The sequence below is a fragment of the Ochlerotatus camptorhynchus genome, unplaced genomic scaffold (genome assembly GCF_037179485.1).
Source record: "Ochlerotatus camptorhynchus isolate MF236.1 unplaced genomic scaffold, CSIRO-AGI_Acam_v1.1 ptg000319l, whole genome shotgun sequence".
Lineage (NCBI taxonomy): Eukaryota > Metazoa > Arthropoda > Insecta > Diptera > Culicidae > Ochlerotatus > Ochlerotatus camptorhynchus.
The window spans coordinates 1,598,931-1,620,235 of NW_027040807.1; the positions used below are offsets into that span (position 1 = coordinate 1,598,931).

General features: G+C 42.3%; 2 protein-coding genes across 2 annotated transcripts; one reads left to right on the forward strand and one right to left on the reverse strand.

Annotated features, from left to right (window-relative positions):
* The first annotated feature begins 6,154 nt into the window (after nt 1-6,154).
* On the forward strand, nt 6,155-9,256 carry Nrk (Neurospecific receptor kinase). The gene is made up of 4 exons (XM_065229687.1): nt 6,155-6,822; nt 6,892-7,171; nt 7,242-7,484; nt 7,556-9,256. The coding sequence occupies exons 1-4, from the start codon at nt 6,484-6,486 to the stop codon at nt 8,725-8,727; spliced, it is 2,034 nt and encodes a 677-aa protein (XP_065085759.1). The 5' UTR covers nt 6,155-6,483; the 3' UTR covers nt 8,728-9,256.
* A 621-nt stretch (nt 9,257-9,877) lies between these two features.
* LOC135707818 (uncharacterized) lies at nt 9,878-11,219 on the reverse strand. Its single transcript, XM_065229716.1, has 3 exons — nt 10,753-11,219; nt 10,462-10,694; nt 9,878-10,107 (listed from the first exon to the last, which is right to left on the reverse strand). The coding sequence occupies exons 1-3, from the start codon at nt 11,217-11,219 to the stop codon at nt 9,878-9,880; spliced, it is 930 nt and encodes a 309-aa protein (XP_065085788.1).
* Nucleotides 11,220-21,305: the final 10,086 nt, after the last annotated feature.

A 21,305-nucleotide genomic window follows, 5' to 3' on the forward strand; every position in this document is an offset into this window, starting at 1 on the left:
TAAGTGTTAAGACCTCCAAATCGAAATGAAAGTAAACACCACAGCACCAACCATACAAATATGCTTTCTGCTTCTAGGTCTGCACCGTGAGGATGACGATGCGAAGATGAGGAAACCCAAAGGATGAGCTCAGTTTTCACATCACCCGGGAATGCTAATGAACATTCCATCGTTTATTCCTAGTTAATTTCAAGATAGGTTTCTGAATATTTTGATAGTACTAAAATACTAAATTCACTATAATTATTCACTTCCAAGTACGACGAATATAAGCATATTCAAAAAATAATATCATAGCACTGGCACTACGTATACGCTTGGAATATTCTATTTTGAAGGCGCAGATTGCTCCCCTTTGTACAACGCCCGGGCATCGTCAGGTCGACCACCTGCTAGGATTTCCATAATGCACAGGTTCTCTCTGCGGGAGTACTTTCTTGCTGTTCTGTTCCGACCAAAAAGGGTTTTTTCGGGATGACGACCGTCTTCGGTGCTTCCTCCTTTGTTTTTTGCTAACTAACCATGTCAAGAAATTCAACCGTGCCGCTGCCGAGAACGACAGAAACTGCTCAACTCAAATGTCGTGGGTGACGGATGTTATTTGGCCGGAGCGGAAACCCATTCCATTTCCAGAGATAATCCGCCGACGTTGACTCTCTGACTCTTACTGGCAGACAGCTCTGGAGTAGCATCATAGCATAGCTACGATATAAAATGTAAAACAACAACTAATGATGTTAATAAACATGTTTATGTACCTTTCAAACTGTTGTTTTTTTTTTGACGTAGAACTACGTCTTTGTCGACTATACTGGGGTGCAAATCAAAAAATATGTGTGGTGAAAGGGTGTTAGGTTTTGAACGCATGTAACTTTGTCATTTATAGATGAAATTAAAATCCAAATACGCCAATCGATAGGATATTACATTACGAACCTGTTGAAATAAATATTTTTCCAATTTTTCTGTAAATAAACTTTTGAAAATGTACCTGAAATAAGCCTATTTCCCAAACCCAGTCATCACAAACGAATACCACTTGGTTGCACATCATTCTGCTTGAACCTGAAAAGACATAAATCAGCGCTGCTCTCATGCCTCTGCTCATTATCGCTTCGGACGGCGTGGCACTAGGTCCTGCATCAAGCAGGACTCGGTCAGCGGCTAAAGGTGGATCACGGCGTGTCCACCACAATGAGGGATGAAACTTGAAAAAACGTGTATGTAAAACCCCCTCCCCCTCCCCCTTAACAATAACCCGAAAAAGACATGGACTTTAACGATCATTTTTTTCGGGAAATAAATTTTAAGCAAACCCTAATAATGTATAAACAATTAATTTTTTACATGCAGATCCAACATTTTCAAAAAAAAAAATATTGCTTAATAGGAGACATACACTGGATGAATAACCAACAACTGACTGTAAAACATATCTGGTGCCTCTATATATGCAATTACAGGGTGATTCAGAATAAATGTCACCGAGTTCACAAATATTCAATTATCAAGCCTGGTACGCAGCTGAAAAGTAATGACGTTTTTACGTGCTACGGGATAGGACACGGAATGCTAAAGAAATTTCTTTTAATTAGCATTTCTTGACCCAGTACGCAGTTCAAAAGAAATCGGTAAAGGAAAGATCGATTACATTAGTATCGTGATCGATATGAAGGTGGCGCATTCTGAATGCAATTTCATTTTCCTTGCGGAATAATGGTCTGACCAATTATTCCGTTAGGTAATTTTAACGTTTGTTGTAAAAATGGTGTTTTGGATGCATTTTAACAACATAAAAATTGATAATTGTTGATTTTAAAATTAGACGACACCTACCTATGATCTCAAAATTTAGCAAAAGACACCTCCCTATAGCTGTCAAATTTACTTTTGGGAATATTCCTCAAAAATTACTTTTCCGTTTTCTTTTCAGCTGCGTACCAGGCTTCAATGGGTAAAATGGGTATATGTTCAAGTATTTTTGTTTTAAATGTGTACAAATATCAGCTAGTATTGATAGTAGGCTTTGAAATTTCATTCGTTTGTGATTTCAAGCAGCCATTGACGTCATAATGAAGCATGGCATAAATCTGTAAAAAAATCGTGTGTTATCTTTTAGAAACTGAAATCTCTTCGAAAGAATGTTACATTTATTTTTGCATCATTATAGAGGTACAAAGGAACCATGCTTGGAAAATCCGTTCAATGTCAGAGCTTAAACGCATCACCAGGACTCAAAAAGTGCTGGAACTAAAGCGTGCGTGCCAGCTGTGGCTAATTTTCATGACAAATGTGGCTGGTAATTAAGGTAAAGAGAGAGAGATCTGAAATAAACTATGCTTAGTTGAAGGTTATATATGTAGAATATCTGGAATATAATGATATCAAAAATTCATGCAAGCGTTCAATCGTTATGACCATTTCTAAAAGGGACAGCTATTCCAAATCACCCTGTATATTAACATCCAAAGTTCATCCTATTTGACATATTCTGCACAAAAGAAACTTTCTGTTCCGCCCTATTCATAAAAAACTGCGGGAAATCCTATCAGGTTCTGAACCGGAAAAGATATAAAACAGCGCTGCTGTCATGCTTTTGCTCATTGTCGCTTCGGACGGCGTGGCACTTGGTCCTGCAGTAAGCAGGACCAAATCAGCGGCTAAAGATGGATCACGGCGTGACCACAATGAGGAAATGTAATGATGTAAACCCCCTCCTCCTTTCACAACAACATCTCTCCCTCCCCTTTCACAACAATCTCCCCTCTCCTAACCTCTCCTAACCAATTATCAATGACAATTATCCACGACCCATACAAATTTTAAAATTTTTATATGGACAATTGTCTACGCATGGGGAGGGTGGGTCAAGCGTACCGAAAAGCTGTCTACATAGTTAGTGAACAGCCCCTAAAATAACACTGTTATCAACAGCGACCACCAACGCTCGACCAAAACAATCTGTGGGCAGTATTGCGATATATCGTTCAAAAAAAGTTGATGTATTGTCCAATACTCATATTGTTCGTTTAACTCGTATAACTTAAATTATACACTCATAATGCTTAAAAACAAACAAATAATGTTGAAAACATAAAAGACCTATGTAACTGTCATTATTACAAAACGTCCTATATAAAATCAGTGCTAACATTTGAAAACGGCACAAAAGCCATTTGTAAACAAATGGTTTGTGGGCCCTTTACTCACTACTTGAAGTACACCCACGCGACACAACAGCAACATCGGGTAGGGGAAATTTTCCCCTTCCTGACGATGCTGTTGGTTTGCGTGGGCGTTCTTCGGGTAGCGAGTAAAGGGCCCACAAACCATTTGTTTACAAATGGCTTTTGCGCCGTTTTCAAATGTTAGCACTGAAATATCCAATGTACACCTGACAAGAGCAAAATGTCCTATGTAACATTTTTCACGTTTTCATTGAAAAAAATGTATGAAACCGGTAGATTATAATTTCAATTTCAATTTTACTATCGCATTTTACTATTAAAGGTCTTAAAAATGTCAAAAGTTGATTTGCTTTAAAATAGTATCAAAAAAGATTTTGTCAATCTTCAACCTCGTTTTTCTCGAAAAGATTGAAATGTTAGATAGGACCTTTTGAAATGTTAGGCGAGATTTCATCTCTATCAAAGGGGCAGCAAAACCTCAAAATTACCTTGAATACGGGGGGTATTCATTGGATAAAAGGGACCGTGAAAAAGGACACTAAAATAGAAAGTTTTTCTTCCGACAGTTTCATCTTAGTATTCATCTATGTGTGTACTTCTGAGTAGATTCTGTTTATGTGTAGTCAAATGAAAATCATGTGGAATTTCACATGGATATTTGTCAAGAAAAATGTGTAAATTGTTTTGAGTCAACCATAACCGAAACATTGAAATACTTGAAAATTTTAAGATAAAGTATAATAGTCAAAAATGCATGAACAACATCAATTTTGTGTGGTTCTACGTCATACCATAGAGGTAACTCTAAGACTAGAAGGTCCTGAAATAACGTGCTCAACTTTTTGGCTCAGCTCTGGTACTCTCTTCGGTCCCAAGCTAATCGATTCACCCCTCGAAACATAGGAAAAACTAATAACCCCTCATTTTATCTGTCAAACTTTCATAGCGAATCAAAACAAACATTGCGTAGTACTAGAATTTCGACTAGAATAGGGTACGTTAATCGTTTGCTTGGGACCAATAGGCTACTAAAGTGGTGAGCCAATTTAAAATCGTTAGTTTCGTATTGATTGTTGGTCATACTGCGGTCGTGTCTAGGACACAACCCTTTAATTTTTTTTTTAAATCTTTATTAAGGAGACTTTCAGCCGTTGGCTGGCTCGTCTCTGCTCAATCTGTTGTTAAAAACTTTCAAGAAATATTTAAAGGCATATAAAATCGAGTATAAAATGAAAATGGAAGCTTTAATATTAAACATACTTGTTTTTGAATTAAAATCGTTCAAGTATCACCTCGACAGTCCTACATTTTTAGTTTGACATTTCTACAATTCGGTTTAAAAGTTCCGACTTTTAAAAACATGAATAAGTGACGTTTTTGATTTAAGAACGTGGAAGCTTTTACTTTAAAATGTTTCTGCTTTCTACCAAAAAGAACCAATGCAAACTTTTAATTTTGCCAACGACTTTTTTAATTTAGCTAATAAATTTTCTTTGTTTGTATCAATAAGATATATCAATTATACAGATATGTGGCATGTAGGCAAGGGTTTAGGGAATGTAGTACTAACTCAATGCTGCAGTGGGATCACCTATGGCGTCACGACGCTAGCGTTGGCCCACACGCCTGCTTCTGCTTCGTTCTGCACTACAGTGTTGCCGGAAACTCGGCCGAAAAATGCAGTGCGAGCTGCAAACAGTGCTGCATTGGGAGAATGGCGGATATCCTCAACCATGAACGACCCAGGTTTCCACGTTTGGTTGGCAGGCGTCTTTCCTCGTTGGCGGGAATCGGCTGACCGTGGCATGGCCACATTGGTCGAGCCGAGTAGGGATCCTCCTTGACGATTAACCTGAGTGAGTCAACCTTTGAGGATGACAAAGGTTCTTTTGCAATTAGGATCGGAAGCCATCTTGACTTACGAGCTACTGTGTGAGACCGTTTATCAATACGGTAGGAGGTGTACAAGATGTACAAGAGTTCCTATTGGAAGTAAAACATTTCCATCAGGTTGGCTGATAGTGATATTTTCAAACCTATTTACTTCCACGGAGGCACAAGATGTGGGTGCCAATTAATTATATGATTTGAGTTGTAGCTATATTGAAGATCCGAGAGATGCCGCCCCTTCAGTGGTAGGAAAATCATTTTTGCAGTATGGGAGAATATCAGAAAATCCACGTTTTGTGACTAAACATGCTTTTACAGAAGGAAACAAATAAACGAGTGTTTACCTTATCACCATAGTAATGTACTCGTGCAATTTTTGTGCATCTAAAACTACCCATAAAGACGATAATGAATAAAAACTGAAAATTTTCATGCATTTCCAAATGGTTTCCTACCATTCCCATACATTCTAAGTGACTGGCCCTCTGAATGTGGATGATGTAAAAACAACAAAACACGATTAATTCTCTTTTCAGCATATGCGCATCCGCTTAAGACTTTGATTTTCCTTCCTGCACCTACTATTGATGTTCAGCAAACAAAAAGAACTCAGCCATTAATCAGTATACCGATATCCTCAATGATCTTAATTTGCAATTAAGCAAAGCTAATTTGCTGAAAGATCTTTTACCTCAACTCGAACGTACGCACTAACGCAACCATAATATAAATCTGACAGCTGTCAAGGAAAATCAAATGGGATTTACTTCAATTAGCAGCTCATTTAACGGTAATGGAAAGGATTATAATCACTGGTTGTAAATACGGTTGTAAATTAACTCATGCCAAATGTTCATTATGCCTAACGTCATTAAACCAAACGTCCATTATGCTAAACGTCCATATGCCAAAGAACCTTATGCCAAATATATACCGGTTCCAGAGCTCACTCACTCTGATAGCACACATCTCTAAAATTGAGTGACTGAGCTCTTTTTACATTTTGAGCACTTTTTTTGTTGAAGATCTGTCAAAAAACAAAAAGGTACACAAAAATTGTCAATGGACGCAAATTACAGAGCTAATTTCAAAGTGGGTCACAAATTTTGCAATTTATTAATTAATGACTGTAAAAATCGAACCAAAAACTGCGCTAACTACGTGCTTTTAGCTCTGAGTAATAAGTGAAATCAATCTTCGCAGAAATTGAGCAGAGAATGGTCTGAAAAATGAAATATTAAATGTGCGAAACTCGATGAGATTTGCTGTCGCTGTATATACGTAAGTTGTTGAAGAAAAGGGACGACCGCGAGAGGACGCAAAAGCAATCAAATACAAAGGGCATCTTCGGATTGCGGATGAAGAGTATAGCGTCGAAAGGGAGCAGCAAAATCAGAGAAAGGCCATGAATAAAACGGCAGCGGCAAAACAACAATCGTTTGCATTATTTCTGCTGGCTTTGGTCGTAATTGGAACCACACCCGGAAGAGTACAGCCAGTGTCGGCGGCTGCAGCTCGGGACGGTGCTTCTACAGTGGGAGGAGACTGGGACGATCCACTGGATGAGGAGGAAGGATACTGTGCTCCGTACAATGGGAAGGTTTGCAAATCGTTCGTCAATAGTCGGCAAGTTTGGTACAGCCGAGAGGACGGCGCTGGAGGTTGGGAGAATGAGAAGATAACCGCTGCTTTGTTTCGAGAGTTGATCAATGATCTACCGGACTACTGTAGACCTGCAGCCGAGGTGAGCAGAAATATGTTGCAGTTGACTTATGCATGACTTCTAATTTTCCCGAAATTGAATCAATTACAGAAATTGCTTTGTGCTTATGCGTTTCCCCAATGTGTCATCAAAGATGGGGTTACGGTACGACTGCCACTATGTTATGAAGACTGCGTGGCCACTCATCTACAATTTTGCTACAATGATTGGGCACTTATCGAGGAGAAGAAGGAGCGTGGCGATGTAATCAAGTCGAGAGGTCACTTCCGGTTGCCGAACTGTGAGGAACTTCCGAGGTTTAACAAAAGTGCTCGTTCCTCCACTTGCTCGCACGTTGGCCTTACCGAGTTGGTCCAAGAAGAAGTTACATGTAGGGAATAAGATTGCAATAATCATGCGGGTTCAGTTTAATTTAAGGAATATTTTACTGATGATTTTAGACGACTGCCGCATGGGAAATGGTCGCTTTTATTTGGGAAATATGAACGTTACCGTCACCGGAATAGCGTGCCAAAAATGGGACTCTCAGGAACCGCATTCCCATCATAAGCCACCGTTGGTATTCGCCGAGCTGCAGGACGCGGAAAACTATTGTCGAAACGCTGGTGGCGAAGAACCAACTCCCTGGTGTTACACGACGGATAAAACCGTCCGTTGGCAAGCGTGTGATATCCCACTCTGTCGTAAGTATTTTACCCGATCAAAAAGTGACCTTCCTGGATAAATTCAATCATGTTTTTTTTTTCTTTTGAAGCCAATTCGACCGACATTAGTGCCACCAAGAAACCTGTAAACATTGTGATGGAATCGGTATTCACTCCTTCAATGATTTTCCTACTATCTGGCATTGGATTCGTCGCAATCGTCCTGCTGCATTTGATGGTGTTCCTGTGCTACCGAATAGCTCAGCACAATCAGAACCGACGGCAGGGAGCCGCCGGATATAATACCACCTCGACGCAGGATACTCAAGGTATCGACATTAACAAACTGCCCAGCAATGTAAATTATCATAGAACCGGAGCTCAACTGAATCCTAAATTAGAAAAACTCGAGTTCCCGCGAAATAATATCATTTATATTAAGGATCTAGGTCAGGGGGCGTTTGGGCGCGTCTTCCAAGCGAAGGCTCCCGGTTTGATAGGGGGAGAAGATTTTACCCTGGTGGCGGTAAAAATGCTCAAAGACGAAGCTAGTCAAGATCTGCAGGTTGATTTCGAACGGGAGGCATGCCTACTCGCTGAATTCGATCATCCCAACATTGTAAAGCTGCTGGGGGTCTGTGCCATTGGAAGCCCAATGTGCTTGCTGTTTGAATTTATGGCACGTGGCGATTTGAATGAATTCCTCCGGCAGTGTTCGCCTTTCGCCCAGCAAAACCGCGCAGATAACATCACCACTGAGCTGTCCCACGGCGATCTGCTCAGTATAGCATCACAAATCGCATCCGGAATGGTCTATCTTTCGGAGAGGAAATTTGTTCACCGAGATCTGGCCACACGAAATTGCTTGATCGATGACAATATGGTGGTAAAGATTGCTGATTTCGGCCTGTCTCACAAAATCTATCTGCAGGACTACTACAAAGGAGACGAAAATGATGCCATCCCGATTCGCTGGATGCCTTTGGAAAGCATTCTTTATAATAAGTATACAATCGAATCGGACGTTTGGGCGTACGGTGTTTGCCTGTGGGAAATCTTCTCATTCGCCATGCAACCCTACTATGGCATGACGCACGAAGAAGTCGTCAAATTCGTCAAGGAGGGCAACATGCTCAGCTGTCCGGAAAATACGCCTTTGACGGTGTACGATCTGATGCGAAAGTGCTGGAGTCGAAAACCTGCAGATCGACCTAGCTTCTCACTTATCTACCAAAAGATACAGCAAATTAGGGCAGATTTCGACGGAAAGATGCTGATGTAGTCCCTTCAGTGAGTATGTTACGCATTTCGATTTAAAGTTATTTGAGGTCTGTCTTACTGCCATCCCCTTATCGTTTTACGTACCTATTTGCAATTTCTTATTGATTAAGACTTGAAAGACTTCTACGCCATTTTTGTTTTCTGGATTAGCAAGACTTACTTTACAGGTACACTACTGACTGATTTACTTTTAGCTTATTTTTAAAACACGTTTTGCCACAAAAGGTGCTCACCATCTGAACAGTATTGATATGGTGGATCCATCCAGAACACATCACACATATGTAGGTAACAACTACCAACCTGAACGATTCGGGAAAAAATGTCGTATTCACGGTACGTTTGGCTTTTTGATTCCATTGCATGGGTCTGTTTGAAGATAACGTTAACGCAAAAGCGGTTACCGGTGGGGTCCTTTAACCATGCGTTATTTATGGAATTGAGGCGTTTAAAAATTCCGCTTTTTAACAATTCGTTTATTAGACCTTAGTCAACGGCTTGGAAAAAGAAAACCTTACGGAGCCGAAGGACTTACCTATAATGTTATATTAGGGCCAGTTATGGCTATACGTTCCAATTATGGCCTATGGAATTCTCATAGGCCATAATTGGAACACACCATAATAGGAACGTATAGCCATAACCCTATCATTACAATTCATAATTAGAAAATTTAATCCGATGCAATGTCGGACTCCTCCATCTCTAGCTTTTGTTCCTTCGTCGAGTCCATAATTCTGAAATTGTAGTGAGCAATTCACACTGAAAACGGCCATTGTTTGTTCGAGGTTCATAAAAACATTTTTTTTGCAATTTCGAAAAATCCCTCTACAGAGATGAATCCCTCTAACTAGGGGATTCAACTCACTCAAGTATCCTGCGAAGCTTCTTCAGTGGTGCATAGAGCCAACGTGAAAGACACATTTTTGCCGACCTTCTTGATTTCTTTGTTGAAGCTCCGCCGCCATGAATCCCTGGGTTTGCGATGTTGCGATGTCCTGTTGCCGGGTTAAAATCTAGCAGATTTTGGTTTCACCCCTTTTTCGTAGTGTGTGGCTGAATCAGCTCCACTTACGTTTTCGAATTTCAGTAGATATCGGCTTCTAATGACATCGATGATGGAGCTCGGCAGTCGAGATCTAGTTCTTAGGTCATACTACTTGCTCGTCTTGAAGGTCGTGTAGAGGGTTAAGGGCCAGATTTTCCGGTGTTACGTCCTGGAGAAGCTCGGGAATGTTTGATGCCCACTTCTTGATTGGAAATCCAGCAGCACTAAGCATAGTAGTTACTTGTTGGCGAAGCTGGATGGCAGATTCTACATCGTCGGCACCAGAGAAAAAATCGTCAACGTAGAAGTAGTAGATGACTGCATCTACAGCAGCTGGAAATTCATACCCATTATCCAGAGCGATCTACTGCAGAGTCCTCGTGGCCAGGAACGGGGCAGATGCAGTACCGTAGGTGACTGTCTGCAATTCGTAGGTTGAAATCGTATCGTTGGCGTTCTTCCTGAAGGGAATTCGTAGAAACCTTCTGTCGCTGGGGACATGAAGCATTTGGCGATACATTTTCTACACGTCAGCAGTAATAGCAACGAAGCGAATGCGAAACCTCAGCACTAGTGCTTGAAGATCTTCCTGAACGACTGGACCAATCAATAACGTGCCGTTCAGTGAATATCCCGACGACGTCTTGCACTACGCGTCGAATACGACCCTGACCTTCGTTGCTGTACTCGACTCCTTGAATAAAGCGTGGTGCGGGATGTAGCAATGAGGAATGTCATCGTCTACCGGTTCGTCAAGCTTCTTCATGTGCCCTAGGTCGAGGTACTCGTCCATGAAGCGGTGGTATGCATCCTTGGTAGCAGGATCACGTTCGAGTCGCCGTTCGATGCATCTAAGACGACGATTTGCGATTTCCTGGGAGCTTCCTAGGACAACTTCGGGATTTTCGGTTCGAGGAAGACTGACGATGTACCTCCCAGGTGGATCACGAGTAGTGGTCGCGGCGTAGTGTTGCTCACAGCAATTTTCTTCGACAGATAGTTTCGATTTCGCAGAACTTAAGGAGTGCGGTTTCTAGAGGATCGTCCTTTGTCGAAAGATTGCAGATCCGAGGAATGCATTTTGACTGAATGGATGCAGTCCCAGCGACAGCCCATCCGAAGGGTTTTTCAGTCAACCATGGAAGATCCTTTCCTAATGACATCTTCCGACCAGTATGGAGTTCCCAGAAGGCTTCACTGTCGATGAGGTCTATCCTTCCTGGGACGTGGATCTGTGGATCTGCAAGTGCAACTTCCGGCAAATTCCATGACAAAATGATGATCGACATTGTCGGTAGCTCCGGCGACGAATTCTTGAGGACTAGGAACTGAAACTTCGAGGAGAATTCATGTGTTCTCGATTGAACCGTTGCTATCGATATGTTCACCTTCGAGCGAGGGTTGAATAACAGCTTCGCCAGCGGTTTCGAATTAAAGTTGGACATTGACGCTGAGTCCAGTATAAGGCCCTTTGCCTGATGTCTGCGACCGTGATTATCGACGACGTTCAGGACGACCGTTTCCAGCTAAACCATGTTACATGCAGTTTGAACTGCCATGTTAACGTTCGGTGCAGCGGAGCTCGCACCGGAAGATCTCACACTTGTGGATGGAATCGATTGTTTTACAGAAGAGGATAAAGATCCTGTAGGACTCGATTATATCTTGGATGGACCAGAATCGTGCAGCAGAGAATGATGTCGTTCGTGGCACGTTCGACACATGAACTTTGAGACACTCTTCTTCGATTGATGTCCGCTTCCCAGACAGGTCCAGCACAACCGTTTCTGCGTCACGAAATCTCGGCGATGGCGTACATCCATCCCGAGGAATACTGGGCAGTTGCGTAGGACGTGGTTGTCAGGGCAGCGGACAAGAAGCGTTCGAGCTGGAGGATGCAGCTGCGTTTGCTGCGAACTTGAACTTGGTGGGTTTCGGAACGTTGCCGGCCACCTTTGAAGATGCCGGTTGCTGCTATTGATCGTAGCCGACGGAGTTTAACACTCGAACAAGCTGGTAGAGGAACTATACCAATTTATCATTCCTGACGTCATCCTTCACAATAGTCTTCTCTTTCCAGGATCGCAAAGTGGATTGAGCCAGCTTGTATGACAACATGTTTACCAACGGAGTATCCCAATGTTCCACAGCCTCGTTCGATTTTGCGAGTGCCCGTACATGGTGCTGGAAATCGTCGACCATGCTGTGGATGCGCTTAGCATCAGTATTCCTGCTTCACCGCTGGCAAATCATAGAGCGCCCGGAACAGCTGACGTTTAAGGAAACGGCGATTATCGTACCTCAAGATGGCTTCGATATCGACGGACTCGAAGGGCTTTTTTGCCTCCCCTTCGAGTGGCTGCCAAAGGTATTGCAGCTTGGCGACCCTTGGTTTATCAGCATTGGAGTGAATCATGGATCAACCATGAATCAAACAACGTGAGAAGTCGCCATCAAAACGTGGCATGTCGATCTGCGGTAAACGTAGGGATGAAGGTGGTTGGAGAAGTGGCAAATGAGTTGTTCAGCTGTGCCTGATAAGCATCAACAGGTCGTTTCGACAGGAGGAAACCTTTCGCCGTGCAGTAACGGTACTCAAAATTCACTCTCAAGATGTTCCTCAAGATTTTCTAGTCGTTCGATAGTATCCTGAACCTCCAAATACGCATGGCTCACTCGATCTAGAGACTCGATTCTTACTTGGACTTGATATCCGTCCCGCAGTGCTTCGAAGTCTTTGATGAACTTCTCCACAGCGTTCCGGGTAGCGATCAGCGATTCACGCTGGATAATTTTTTCGGCGAGCACTTTCTCCTCCTTGGACGGCATCGTAACCGAACACACGAACGGAAAACGTACAGAAACGGTAGAAAATCGATAACGGAGCTCCTTCCCGACGCGAACTACACGTTTCTTTGCGAAACCGAACCGGCGAGGGAAACACACAAATCGATCGATTCAAATCCTTCCCGTCGCGGTGTATTGGCCTTCACGGCAAAATATACGAACGGGAAAAGGCAGTTTTATCTCGAAAACGATTACTCCTTCCCGTCACGAACAAACCCAATCCTACGCAGTGTCGCAATCAGGGGCGCGAGCGGTTTTCCACCTGAGTTGCGTACCGTCTTCCACCAATTGCCACAATGGCTATAAAAAATGCAAAAAAGCCACCCAACTTTCGTCAACCAAATGGAGTTGAATTCAATTTGGTTGGAATTATCTTTCAATTGAATTGCTACTGCTAGCAACATGCATACATATAATATGGAACGGACTCACCAGGTCTCCTTATCGGGTATCAGTTGCTTGAAGATGGTCGGATCCAGTTCCAGTAGTGATATCTGCATCACCGAAAAAAGCAAGTAGCTTGGCACCAGCAGCCTTTGTTCTGGGAGGGCGCTATGACGGCGTCGAAAATGGTTTGATGATGGCGATGTTCAGCCACCTCCTGGAATGACCACACACTGCAAAATGGCCATGAATAATCATCTCCACAACAGCACAGAGTAACATCCGCCTTGATGCACTCTCAAGCAGAAAAGGTTTTTCCACTGCAGTTCAATAACACTGTGACGATTATTATTCAATAACGGGTTAATTAATTAGCAAAAACCGTGATCGCGCACACGGCATTGGCTAATAATTCTTCCACACTATAACCTTACCATAATCCAATGTTCGAGCTGCTTGCAGAGTTTTGTGGCAACAACGACATGGTGATCGGGGGTTCGCTCTTCCCCCATCGCCCACTGCATAAAGTCACATGGGTCTCCCGTGATGGATATACAGAGAACCAAATCGACCACATCTGCATCAGCCGAAAATGGAGACGGAGCCTTCCTGATGTTCGGAATAAACGCAGCGCTGACATCGCGTCTGACCATCATCTCCTGGTCGTTGAGATCCGCATACGCATTGCGCTGGTTCAACGGCGGGAGGAGAGACTCGGACGGCAATTCAACACACGCCGACTGGAAGACCCAGCAGTGAAGAGATCGTTCGTCGAAGAACTCGAGGCTCGCGCAGCTAATATTCCGGAAGGTGGCAGCGTAGAAGAACAGTGGACGAGCATCAAGAATGCCTTTATTGAAACAAGCGAGAACAACCTGGGTGAGCTGCGCACTCAGAGGAAGGAGTGGATCACCGATGAAACCTGGAGGAAGATCGAGGAGCGGAGAGAAGCAAAAGCCGCGATAGAGCGAGCAAGGACCCGAGGAGCCAAGAACGAGGCCCCATCAGTGGTATTCGGCTCTAGAGAGGGAAGTTAAGCGCTCCTGTATACGGGACAAGCGAGCGTGGGTGGACTCCCTGGTGGATGAAGGGGAGAAAGCCGCAGCAACTGGCGATATCCGCCTCCTCTATGATGTTTCACGACTCCTGAGCAGGTCAAGGATGAGCCCAAGGATGCCTGTGAAAGACGCGACTGGACAGTTGCTCACCGACCCCACTGACCAGTTGAAACGTTGGTTCGAGCACTTTGAACAATTTCTCGGAGTTTCAACGGTCAACCAACCATCAACATCTCGGCATGATCCGTCAAGGGTGAGGCGCGTTACTCGCGTCAACACTGAAGCTCCATCATTGCAGGAGATAGCAGACCCCATGCTATCCTCACAAATGTTGCATCAACTTTTCCGGCCGACTAGATGCAGGACATCTTGGTAAAAGTCCCCAAGAAGGGGGATCCAACTGTATGCGGCAACTGGCGAGGCATCATGTTACTGTGTATTGTTCTCAAAGCTCTGTGTAAAGTTATCCTCAATCGGATACAGGAGAAGATCGACGTGACTCTCCGGCGACAGCAGGCAGGATTCCGTGCTGGAAGATCCTGTGTGGACCATATTGTCACGCTCCGCATCATCTTGGAGCAGGTCAATGAGTTCAAATTCATTGACTAAGAAAAAGCTTTCGACCGACTAAACCACGAAAACTTGTGGGGCGCTCTCAGACGCAAGGGAGTCCCTGATAAGATCGTCAACCTCATCGAAGCGCAGTACGAGGCTTTCTCATGCAAAGTGTTGCACAACAGAGCTTTGTCTGACCCGATTCGGGTAATCGCGGGTGTGAGGCAAGGATGTATATTATTACCGCTACTGTTCCTCATCGTAATCGACGAGATCATGGTTGGAGCCGTTGACCGTGTACCGAACCGAGGGTTGCTGTGGCAACCTATTACCATGGAGCATCTCAACGACTTCGATTTGGCTGATGATGTTGCGTTATTAGCACAACGGCGCTCTGGCATGCAGAGTAAGCTCGACGACCTTGTGGAACGCTCCTCTGAAGCGAGTCTAACCATCAACGTCAACAAGACCAAATCGTTGGATGTCAACACGGAAAACCTGGGCAGGCAGTGGAGAAAGTCCAAAGCTTCCAATGTCTTGACAGCCAGACGGCGTCGGACGGTGGCACCAAGAGCGACATAGGTGCACGGATTAAGAAGCCGAGGGCTGCTTTTGCCAGTTTGCGAAATGTATGGAGAGCGAATCAGACCAGTCGACGCACCAAAATCCGAATTTTTAACTCGAACGTGAAGTCTGATGCGCTGTTACACGCCAGTGAAACATGGTGTGTATCAGCGGAGAACACTCAGAAGCTGCAGGTGTTTATCAACCGATGCCTGCGGTACATAATTCGTGTCTGGTGGCCCCATAATTGGATCTCAAAGTGCCGAAACCGAACTTTTTGTCAGTACGAACCTCAACCTGAGGTAGGTTTTAAAAACAAACGATCGAACTGACGTTTGTCAGAAAACAAGCAGAGCCGATCTTGATACCCGATCCAGGTTGGAACTGAATAATAAACAAATTCGCTATAGGCAAGAGCGTCTGGTCGTAAATTCAGGTTAAGTCACTTGTCAAGCCATTGGGGGGTTTGAGTTGGATCTTCTATTCGGTATGGGCCAATGTATGTCTGTTTTACTTCCATCTCCAACAAGTAGGGGAAATGGCTCTAATGTTGGCCTATGGATCTAAGATTGGACCCATCGCTAAAAAATTGCTATTTATCATTTTTTTTCTAGATGAACGCGTCATTGGAACTGTACTAATGGATATTTTTGGTCGTTATTGAAAATTTGGTCGTTTTCTGAATTTATGTATGGGTCCAAATTAGGGGCATTTAGGCCGAAATTTCATCCATTTCCTCTATTTAATATGTTTTATTTAAGCCATGCGTCATCAAAACCATAATTTGCATCACCACAAATACACTTTTCAACAAATCTTCAACTGGAACGTACTCACCAAATCATTACACCCGGGAGCGCATTCGCGATGCTTTCACGCATATTTTTCTCTAGTCATCCACAATTCCTCCTCCAGCGGCTCCAACCACACAACAACCAAATATCACTTTTCTTCGCTTTTCTTTTTCAAGTCACTCTGTGCACAAAAGCAATGCACACCGCAAAAACCTAAAGGGCCACCCACATTAGATCTGTTTACGTTGCGTTGACGTAAATTTGACAGTTAGACAATAGATTTATCTGTCACTTTGCGGCAACGCGTTAGATCCGGATCTAATATGCATGGGCCTTAACAATTGATCAGCGCGGTTGAGTCACGACAACAAAGGGAAGCGAGAGCACACCAGGCACCTAAGCAACAGGGGGGGAAAACATCAGCACAAACCATTCCCAATCAAATTATGGCGCCCGAGACACAAAACTATTCAAAACTGAAATTAAAAACTATCACTCGCGATGCCTCAAATTTCTGGTCCGGGAGCACAAGCGAAGAAAAAAAAACAAAGAACGGAGATAACGACATCTCTTCTGATGCTTGCAAACATGATGAATCTTTTTTTTAATATTTTTTAAAATTGACTCAAAATTAAAATAACTATTTTTACATTGTTTCCATGCCTAACATCACTCAAAGCAGAAGTAAATATTGTTGGCCAGGTTTTTCCCCTTAGTTAATTCTCTGTGCAATAGTGGTAGGATGAAAGTCTCATCCTGACCAATGCTTGGTAGTCATAAGTTAGAAAGATGCATCCGTCCCACTGCCATCAGTCCAATGTATCGGTTTTCTCAGTACTATTTACCATGCAATTTCCTTCTTCATTTAGCCAACGTACCGTAACGACTGTTCCTCTAGATAGCCTCGTATAGCTTAGCAATCTCCAGCAAAGCTACTTAGAAGAAGTTGAAAAGACAACAATAGGGTTTCATTGAACTAGCAAACGACCTCACTTTATGTTGTTAGCTCAATAGCATTACTTATTTCTACGTTGACCACGGAGCAATATACACTTTTCATATCGTTGGTGTTCAGTAGGATATTATATAAATACAATAAGGTAGTTTAAATTATAGATTTTGATGCATGCAGCGCAGTCGATTCTAAATAAGGCGGTGAATATTAGGGTGCCAATGAAATGCATGGGAAATAAGTGATCATCGATTTTTTTGAACCGACCATATACAAAATGTTCCTTGACTCGGACATGATTTAAGGCGACGCAAAATCGTCTTAGTTTGAACTTTTTTTATCTTAAATATCTCCCAAAGTACATGGAATTTCGTAAATCGAAAATTTTTGTTTGGTGTGAAATGACTTAAAAATGCATGAAACGTTGACGTTTAGTGTTAACTCGAATTATTTTGTTTGGCATAAATCAACTTTCAGGAGCGTAATTGTTTTCCCAGAAAGACAACGTTCGGAAATTAGATTTTTTCAAGTTAACACTAGATTTTGACTTTTTATGCATTTTAAAGTATGGCACAAGAAAAAATCTGTTTCCAAACATTCAGGGTCCTAGAATTTTCCGGTTATAGAAAAAATTGAAACACTGTCAAATACCTTACAATATGGGTATTTCCGGAATCAGGATGACAACGTCTTGAGACCGGAGGTCAATGTCTGACGCTATCTTGAAACCCAAGATGGTGGCTTCCGGAAAACTGGTAAATATTAGCAAATACCCTTCAATATGGGTATTTTCGGAATCGGGATGACGTATATAGACCGGATATCAATGTCAGACGCCATCTTGAAATCCGATATGGCGGTTTCCGGTTGCAGAAAAACTGGGAAATTATGTCAAATATCCTTCAATATGGGTATTTTTGGAATCAGGATGACGTATATATACCGGAAATCAATGCCTGACGCAATTTTGAAATCCCAGGTGGCGGCTTCCGGTTAAAGAAAAAACTGGGAAATACTGTCAAATACCCTTCAATATGGGTTTTTTCTTAAATCGGAGTGATGTTTAGAGACCAGAGATCAATGTCTGACGCCATTTTGAAATCCAAGATGGTGGCTTCCAGTTATAGAAAAACTGGGAAATAATGTCAAAAAACCATTCATTATGGGTATTTTTGGAATCGGGATGACGTATAAAGACCGGAAATCAATGTCAGAGCCCTCTTGAAATCCAAGATGGTGGCTTCCGGTTGTAGGAAAACTGGTAAATACTAGCAAACATTGATATCAGGTCTATCTACGTTATCCCGATTCCAAAAATACCCGTATTGAAGGGTATTTGCCAGTATTTTCCAGTTTTCCTACTACCGTAAGCCACAATCTTGGATTGCGAGATGGCTTCTGACATTGATTTACGGTCATTATACGTCACCCCATTAAAAAATACCCATATTGAAAGATATTTAACAGTATTTCCCAGTTTTTCTGCAACCGGAAGCTGCCATCTGGGATTTCAAGATGACATCGGTTATCTATTTTCGGACTATACGTCATCCCGTTCCAAAAATACCCATATCTAAGTTTATCTCCAACCGAAAGCCGCCATATTGGATTTCAAGATGGTAACTGACATTGATATCCGGTCTTTATACGTCATACCGATTCCAAAAATACCCATATTGAAGGGTATTTGACAGTATTTCCCAGTTTTTATATAGCCGGAAGCCGCCATCTTGGACTTCAAAATGACGTCCGATATTGATTTCCTGTCTCTAGACATCACCCCGATCCCCGATTCCGAAAATACCCATATTGAAGGGTATTTGACAGTATTCCTCAGTTTATCTGCAACCGGAAGCCGCCATATTGGATTTCAAGAAGGTATCGGTTATCGATTTCCAGACTATAGGCGTCACCCGGAATCCAAAAATACCCATATCGAAGGGTATTTGTCAGACTTCAAAATGATTTCCAGTTCCTTCGCTACCAATATTGTCTATCAAAATATTTGACAATTGAATTAACAACTGTCGCTTGGTACAAATATTTTACTCACCTTTTTGCGAGCACTGCTATTTAATTCTTGCAAATGTTCTGAACCAAGAACGGTATACCCAGTTTTGGTTACATATAATTTAACCATGCACACGGTTCAGACCTCGTGAACCAAAACCAAAATTCGAGCATACCGGTTTTCGGTTTTCAAGCTGCGGTTCTGAACTTCAACTCGAAAACCGGCAGTCGGTTTTGATTTAGAACACACTGGTACACGAAGACTCAACCAAACCAGGGTACACGCTTACATAAACACAGGAGTATTTGTTTGAACACGAACCAGCACCGGTTGGTTCAGTTGCCCATCACTGATTTTCGGAAAACAAATTTTTTTTTCCTTTGGTTTGTTTTTTCCGTTGATCTTGTTTTCCGTGCTGAGCACCAATGCTACCGACGTGCCAGGAAGGCAGCTCCCACACCTGGACCCTACCTATCGACCCATCAACTCATGAACCGGGGACCAACGGCTTTACTTCCCCCCATCCGAAGGAAGGCGTGATCAGAGATGTTATGCCTCAGAACATCCCGGCGGCGCCGACTGGGATTGAACCCAGGCCTGCTGGGGTGAGAGGTAATCACACTTACCACTACACCACCGGCGCCGTTAAGGAAAACAAAATGTTCGAGTTAAAACTAGCCCTCCGTTTTAAGTCATTTGGCATCACACAAAAATTTCGGTTTCCGAAATTTCGTGTACCTTGGGAGATTTTTCAGATGAAAAAAGTTCAACTTTGACGATTATGCGTCACCCCAAATCATGTCCGATTGAGCCCAAATTTTGCATAGGATCTTTTTTCGAGGCAATGAACATTTTGTTTGTGGTTTGTTTAAATAATTCGATGGTCATTTTTTTTCCATACATTTAATTGGCACCCTAGTAAACATGTAACTGACATTATTTTTCCAAAGCATCAAAATAATCTCTTTAAACTTTTTCATCAAAAAATGGTACATTATGCTTACGAATTGACCACTTTGTCAAGCAGTTTTGGCGTGACTTTCTACCAGCGATTTCACAAAACTGGACCAACTAATTTCTATTTTTTTGTGAAACGCACAAATGTTGGCTACTTTTCTCGAGGTTCTAGAAGAAAAAGTCTTAAAACCAAAGTTCGAGTGGTAGTAAACGTCATTTGATCAAACAATTGAAGAGACACAAAATGCAGTTTGACAGCGTTCACTGCCAACTGATGGCAATGAATCGATCATTTCAGCGCAGCCAACATTGGAAAAAAAATCACTCCGCATCACCCAGATTGATTCAAGCCCTCTACATGGAACGAAAATGACACGTAAAAAGCATTGATTTTTATATAAAATTGCACTATTGAAAAATCCTATAAAACGTATCTTTTATTCAGGTGGCTACTGTTCTCCGAAATATGTGTCTTAAATGATGCTCATATGAAAATCATTGACGCATCACTTTGATTGGATTTTTCAAAGCGATATCTTCATTGGATTTTAAAAGAAATGAAATTTAAAGGATTTCTCCAATGGCGATAACGTGAAGTTCTGCTTCAGTGTAGTAAAAGTATGAACGACTGTCACCACAGAACTGGAAAAAGTGGTTCGAATCGAGCAAAGCAGTGCATTTTGACGGTTCGATTGGAACAACTGTTGACATACGTCAAAACTTTTACTTAGAGGACTTTTTATAGTAATATTATAGCGAATTCGTTTATTATTCAGTTCCAACCTGGATCGGGTATCAAGATTGGGTCTGCTTGTTTTCTGAAAAACGTCAGTTTGCTCGTTTGTTTTTAAAACCTAGCTCAGGTTGAGGTTCACACTGACAAAAAGTTCGGTTTCGCACTGGGTTGGAACTGGTGTTAACCCCGATAATAAACGAATTCGCTATCAGTAAAATTCGAAAATCACCCATTCGCCATAATCTCCATACGGACTTCAAACCATTTGCGCGACCTCTAAACCTTCATCACCATTTTGTGTACAGGCTTATATTTTGGCGCTATGAATCAAACTGGAGGGTAGCTGAGATAATTTCCTATAAGTATTGAGTTTAGCGAGGTGAACAGAAAGTTCACTTTTCTCATAGTAATTCCCATTTAAGCATTCAGACTGCCAATTTAGATAATTATTTTTTTTTTAAGAATTATCAGAGTCTTATTAGAGAATCGATTGTGCTGTGTGGAGCAAAATGGTTAATTTAATCCACCAGAATACAAAACATACCAACATTCGTTATGAGACGTACATGAACTGAACAATAATTTACATGAATCCTCTCTGTAATTATATGACACATTGCTATATCAGTTAGCCGTAAGCTTTTAAGGAGACTCGTAGGTTAAGTAAGTTGTG

Excerpts from the sequence above, each read along its gene's own strand:
- LOC135707818 (XM_065229716.1), bottom strand. The coding sequence starts at position 11,219 with ATGTCCAACTTTAATTCGAAACCGCTGGCGAAGCTGTTATTCAACCCT. Across the intron at positions 10,695-10,752 it reads ATCTGTCGAAGAAAATTGCT|TCTTCCTCGAACCGAAAATC; the intron begins GTGAGCAACACT and ends GTACATCGTCAG. Across the intron at positions 10,108-10,461 it reads CGCTTTATTCAAGGAGTCGA|CTGCTGTAGATGCAGTCATC; the intron begins GTACAGCAACGA and ends ATGAATTTCCAG.
- Nrk (XM_065229687.1), top strand. The coding sequence starts at position 6,484 with ATGAATAAAACGGCAGCGGCAAAACAACAATCGTTTGCATTATTTCTG. Across the intron at positions 6,823-6,891 it reads ACTGTAGACCTGCAGCCGAG|AAATTGCTTTGTGCTTATGC; the intron begins GTGAGCAGAAAT and ends AATCAATTACAG. Across the intron at positions 7,172-7,241 it reads GGTCCAAGAAGAAGTTACAT|ACGACTGCCGCATGGGAAAT; the intron begins GTAGGGAATAAG and ends TGATGATTTTAG.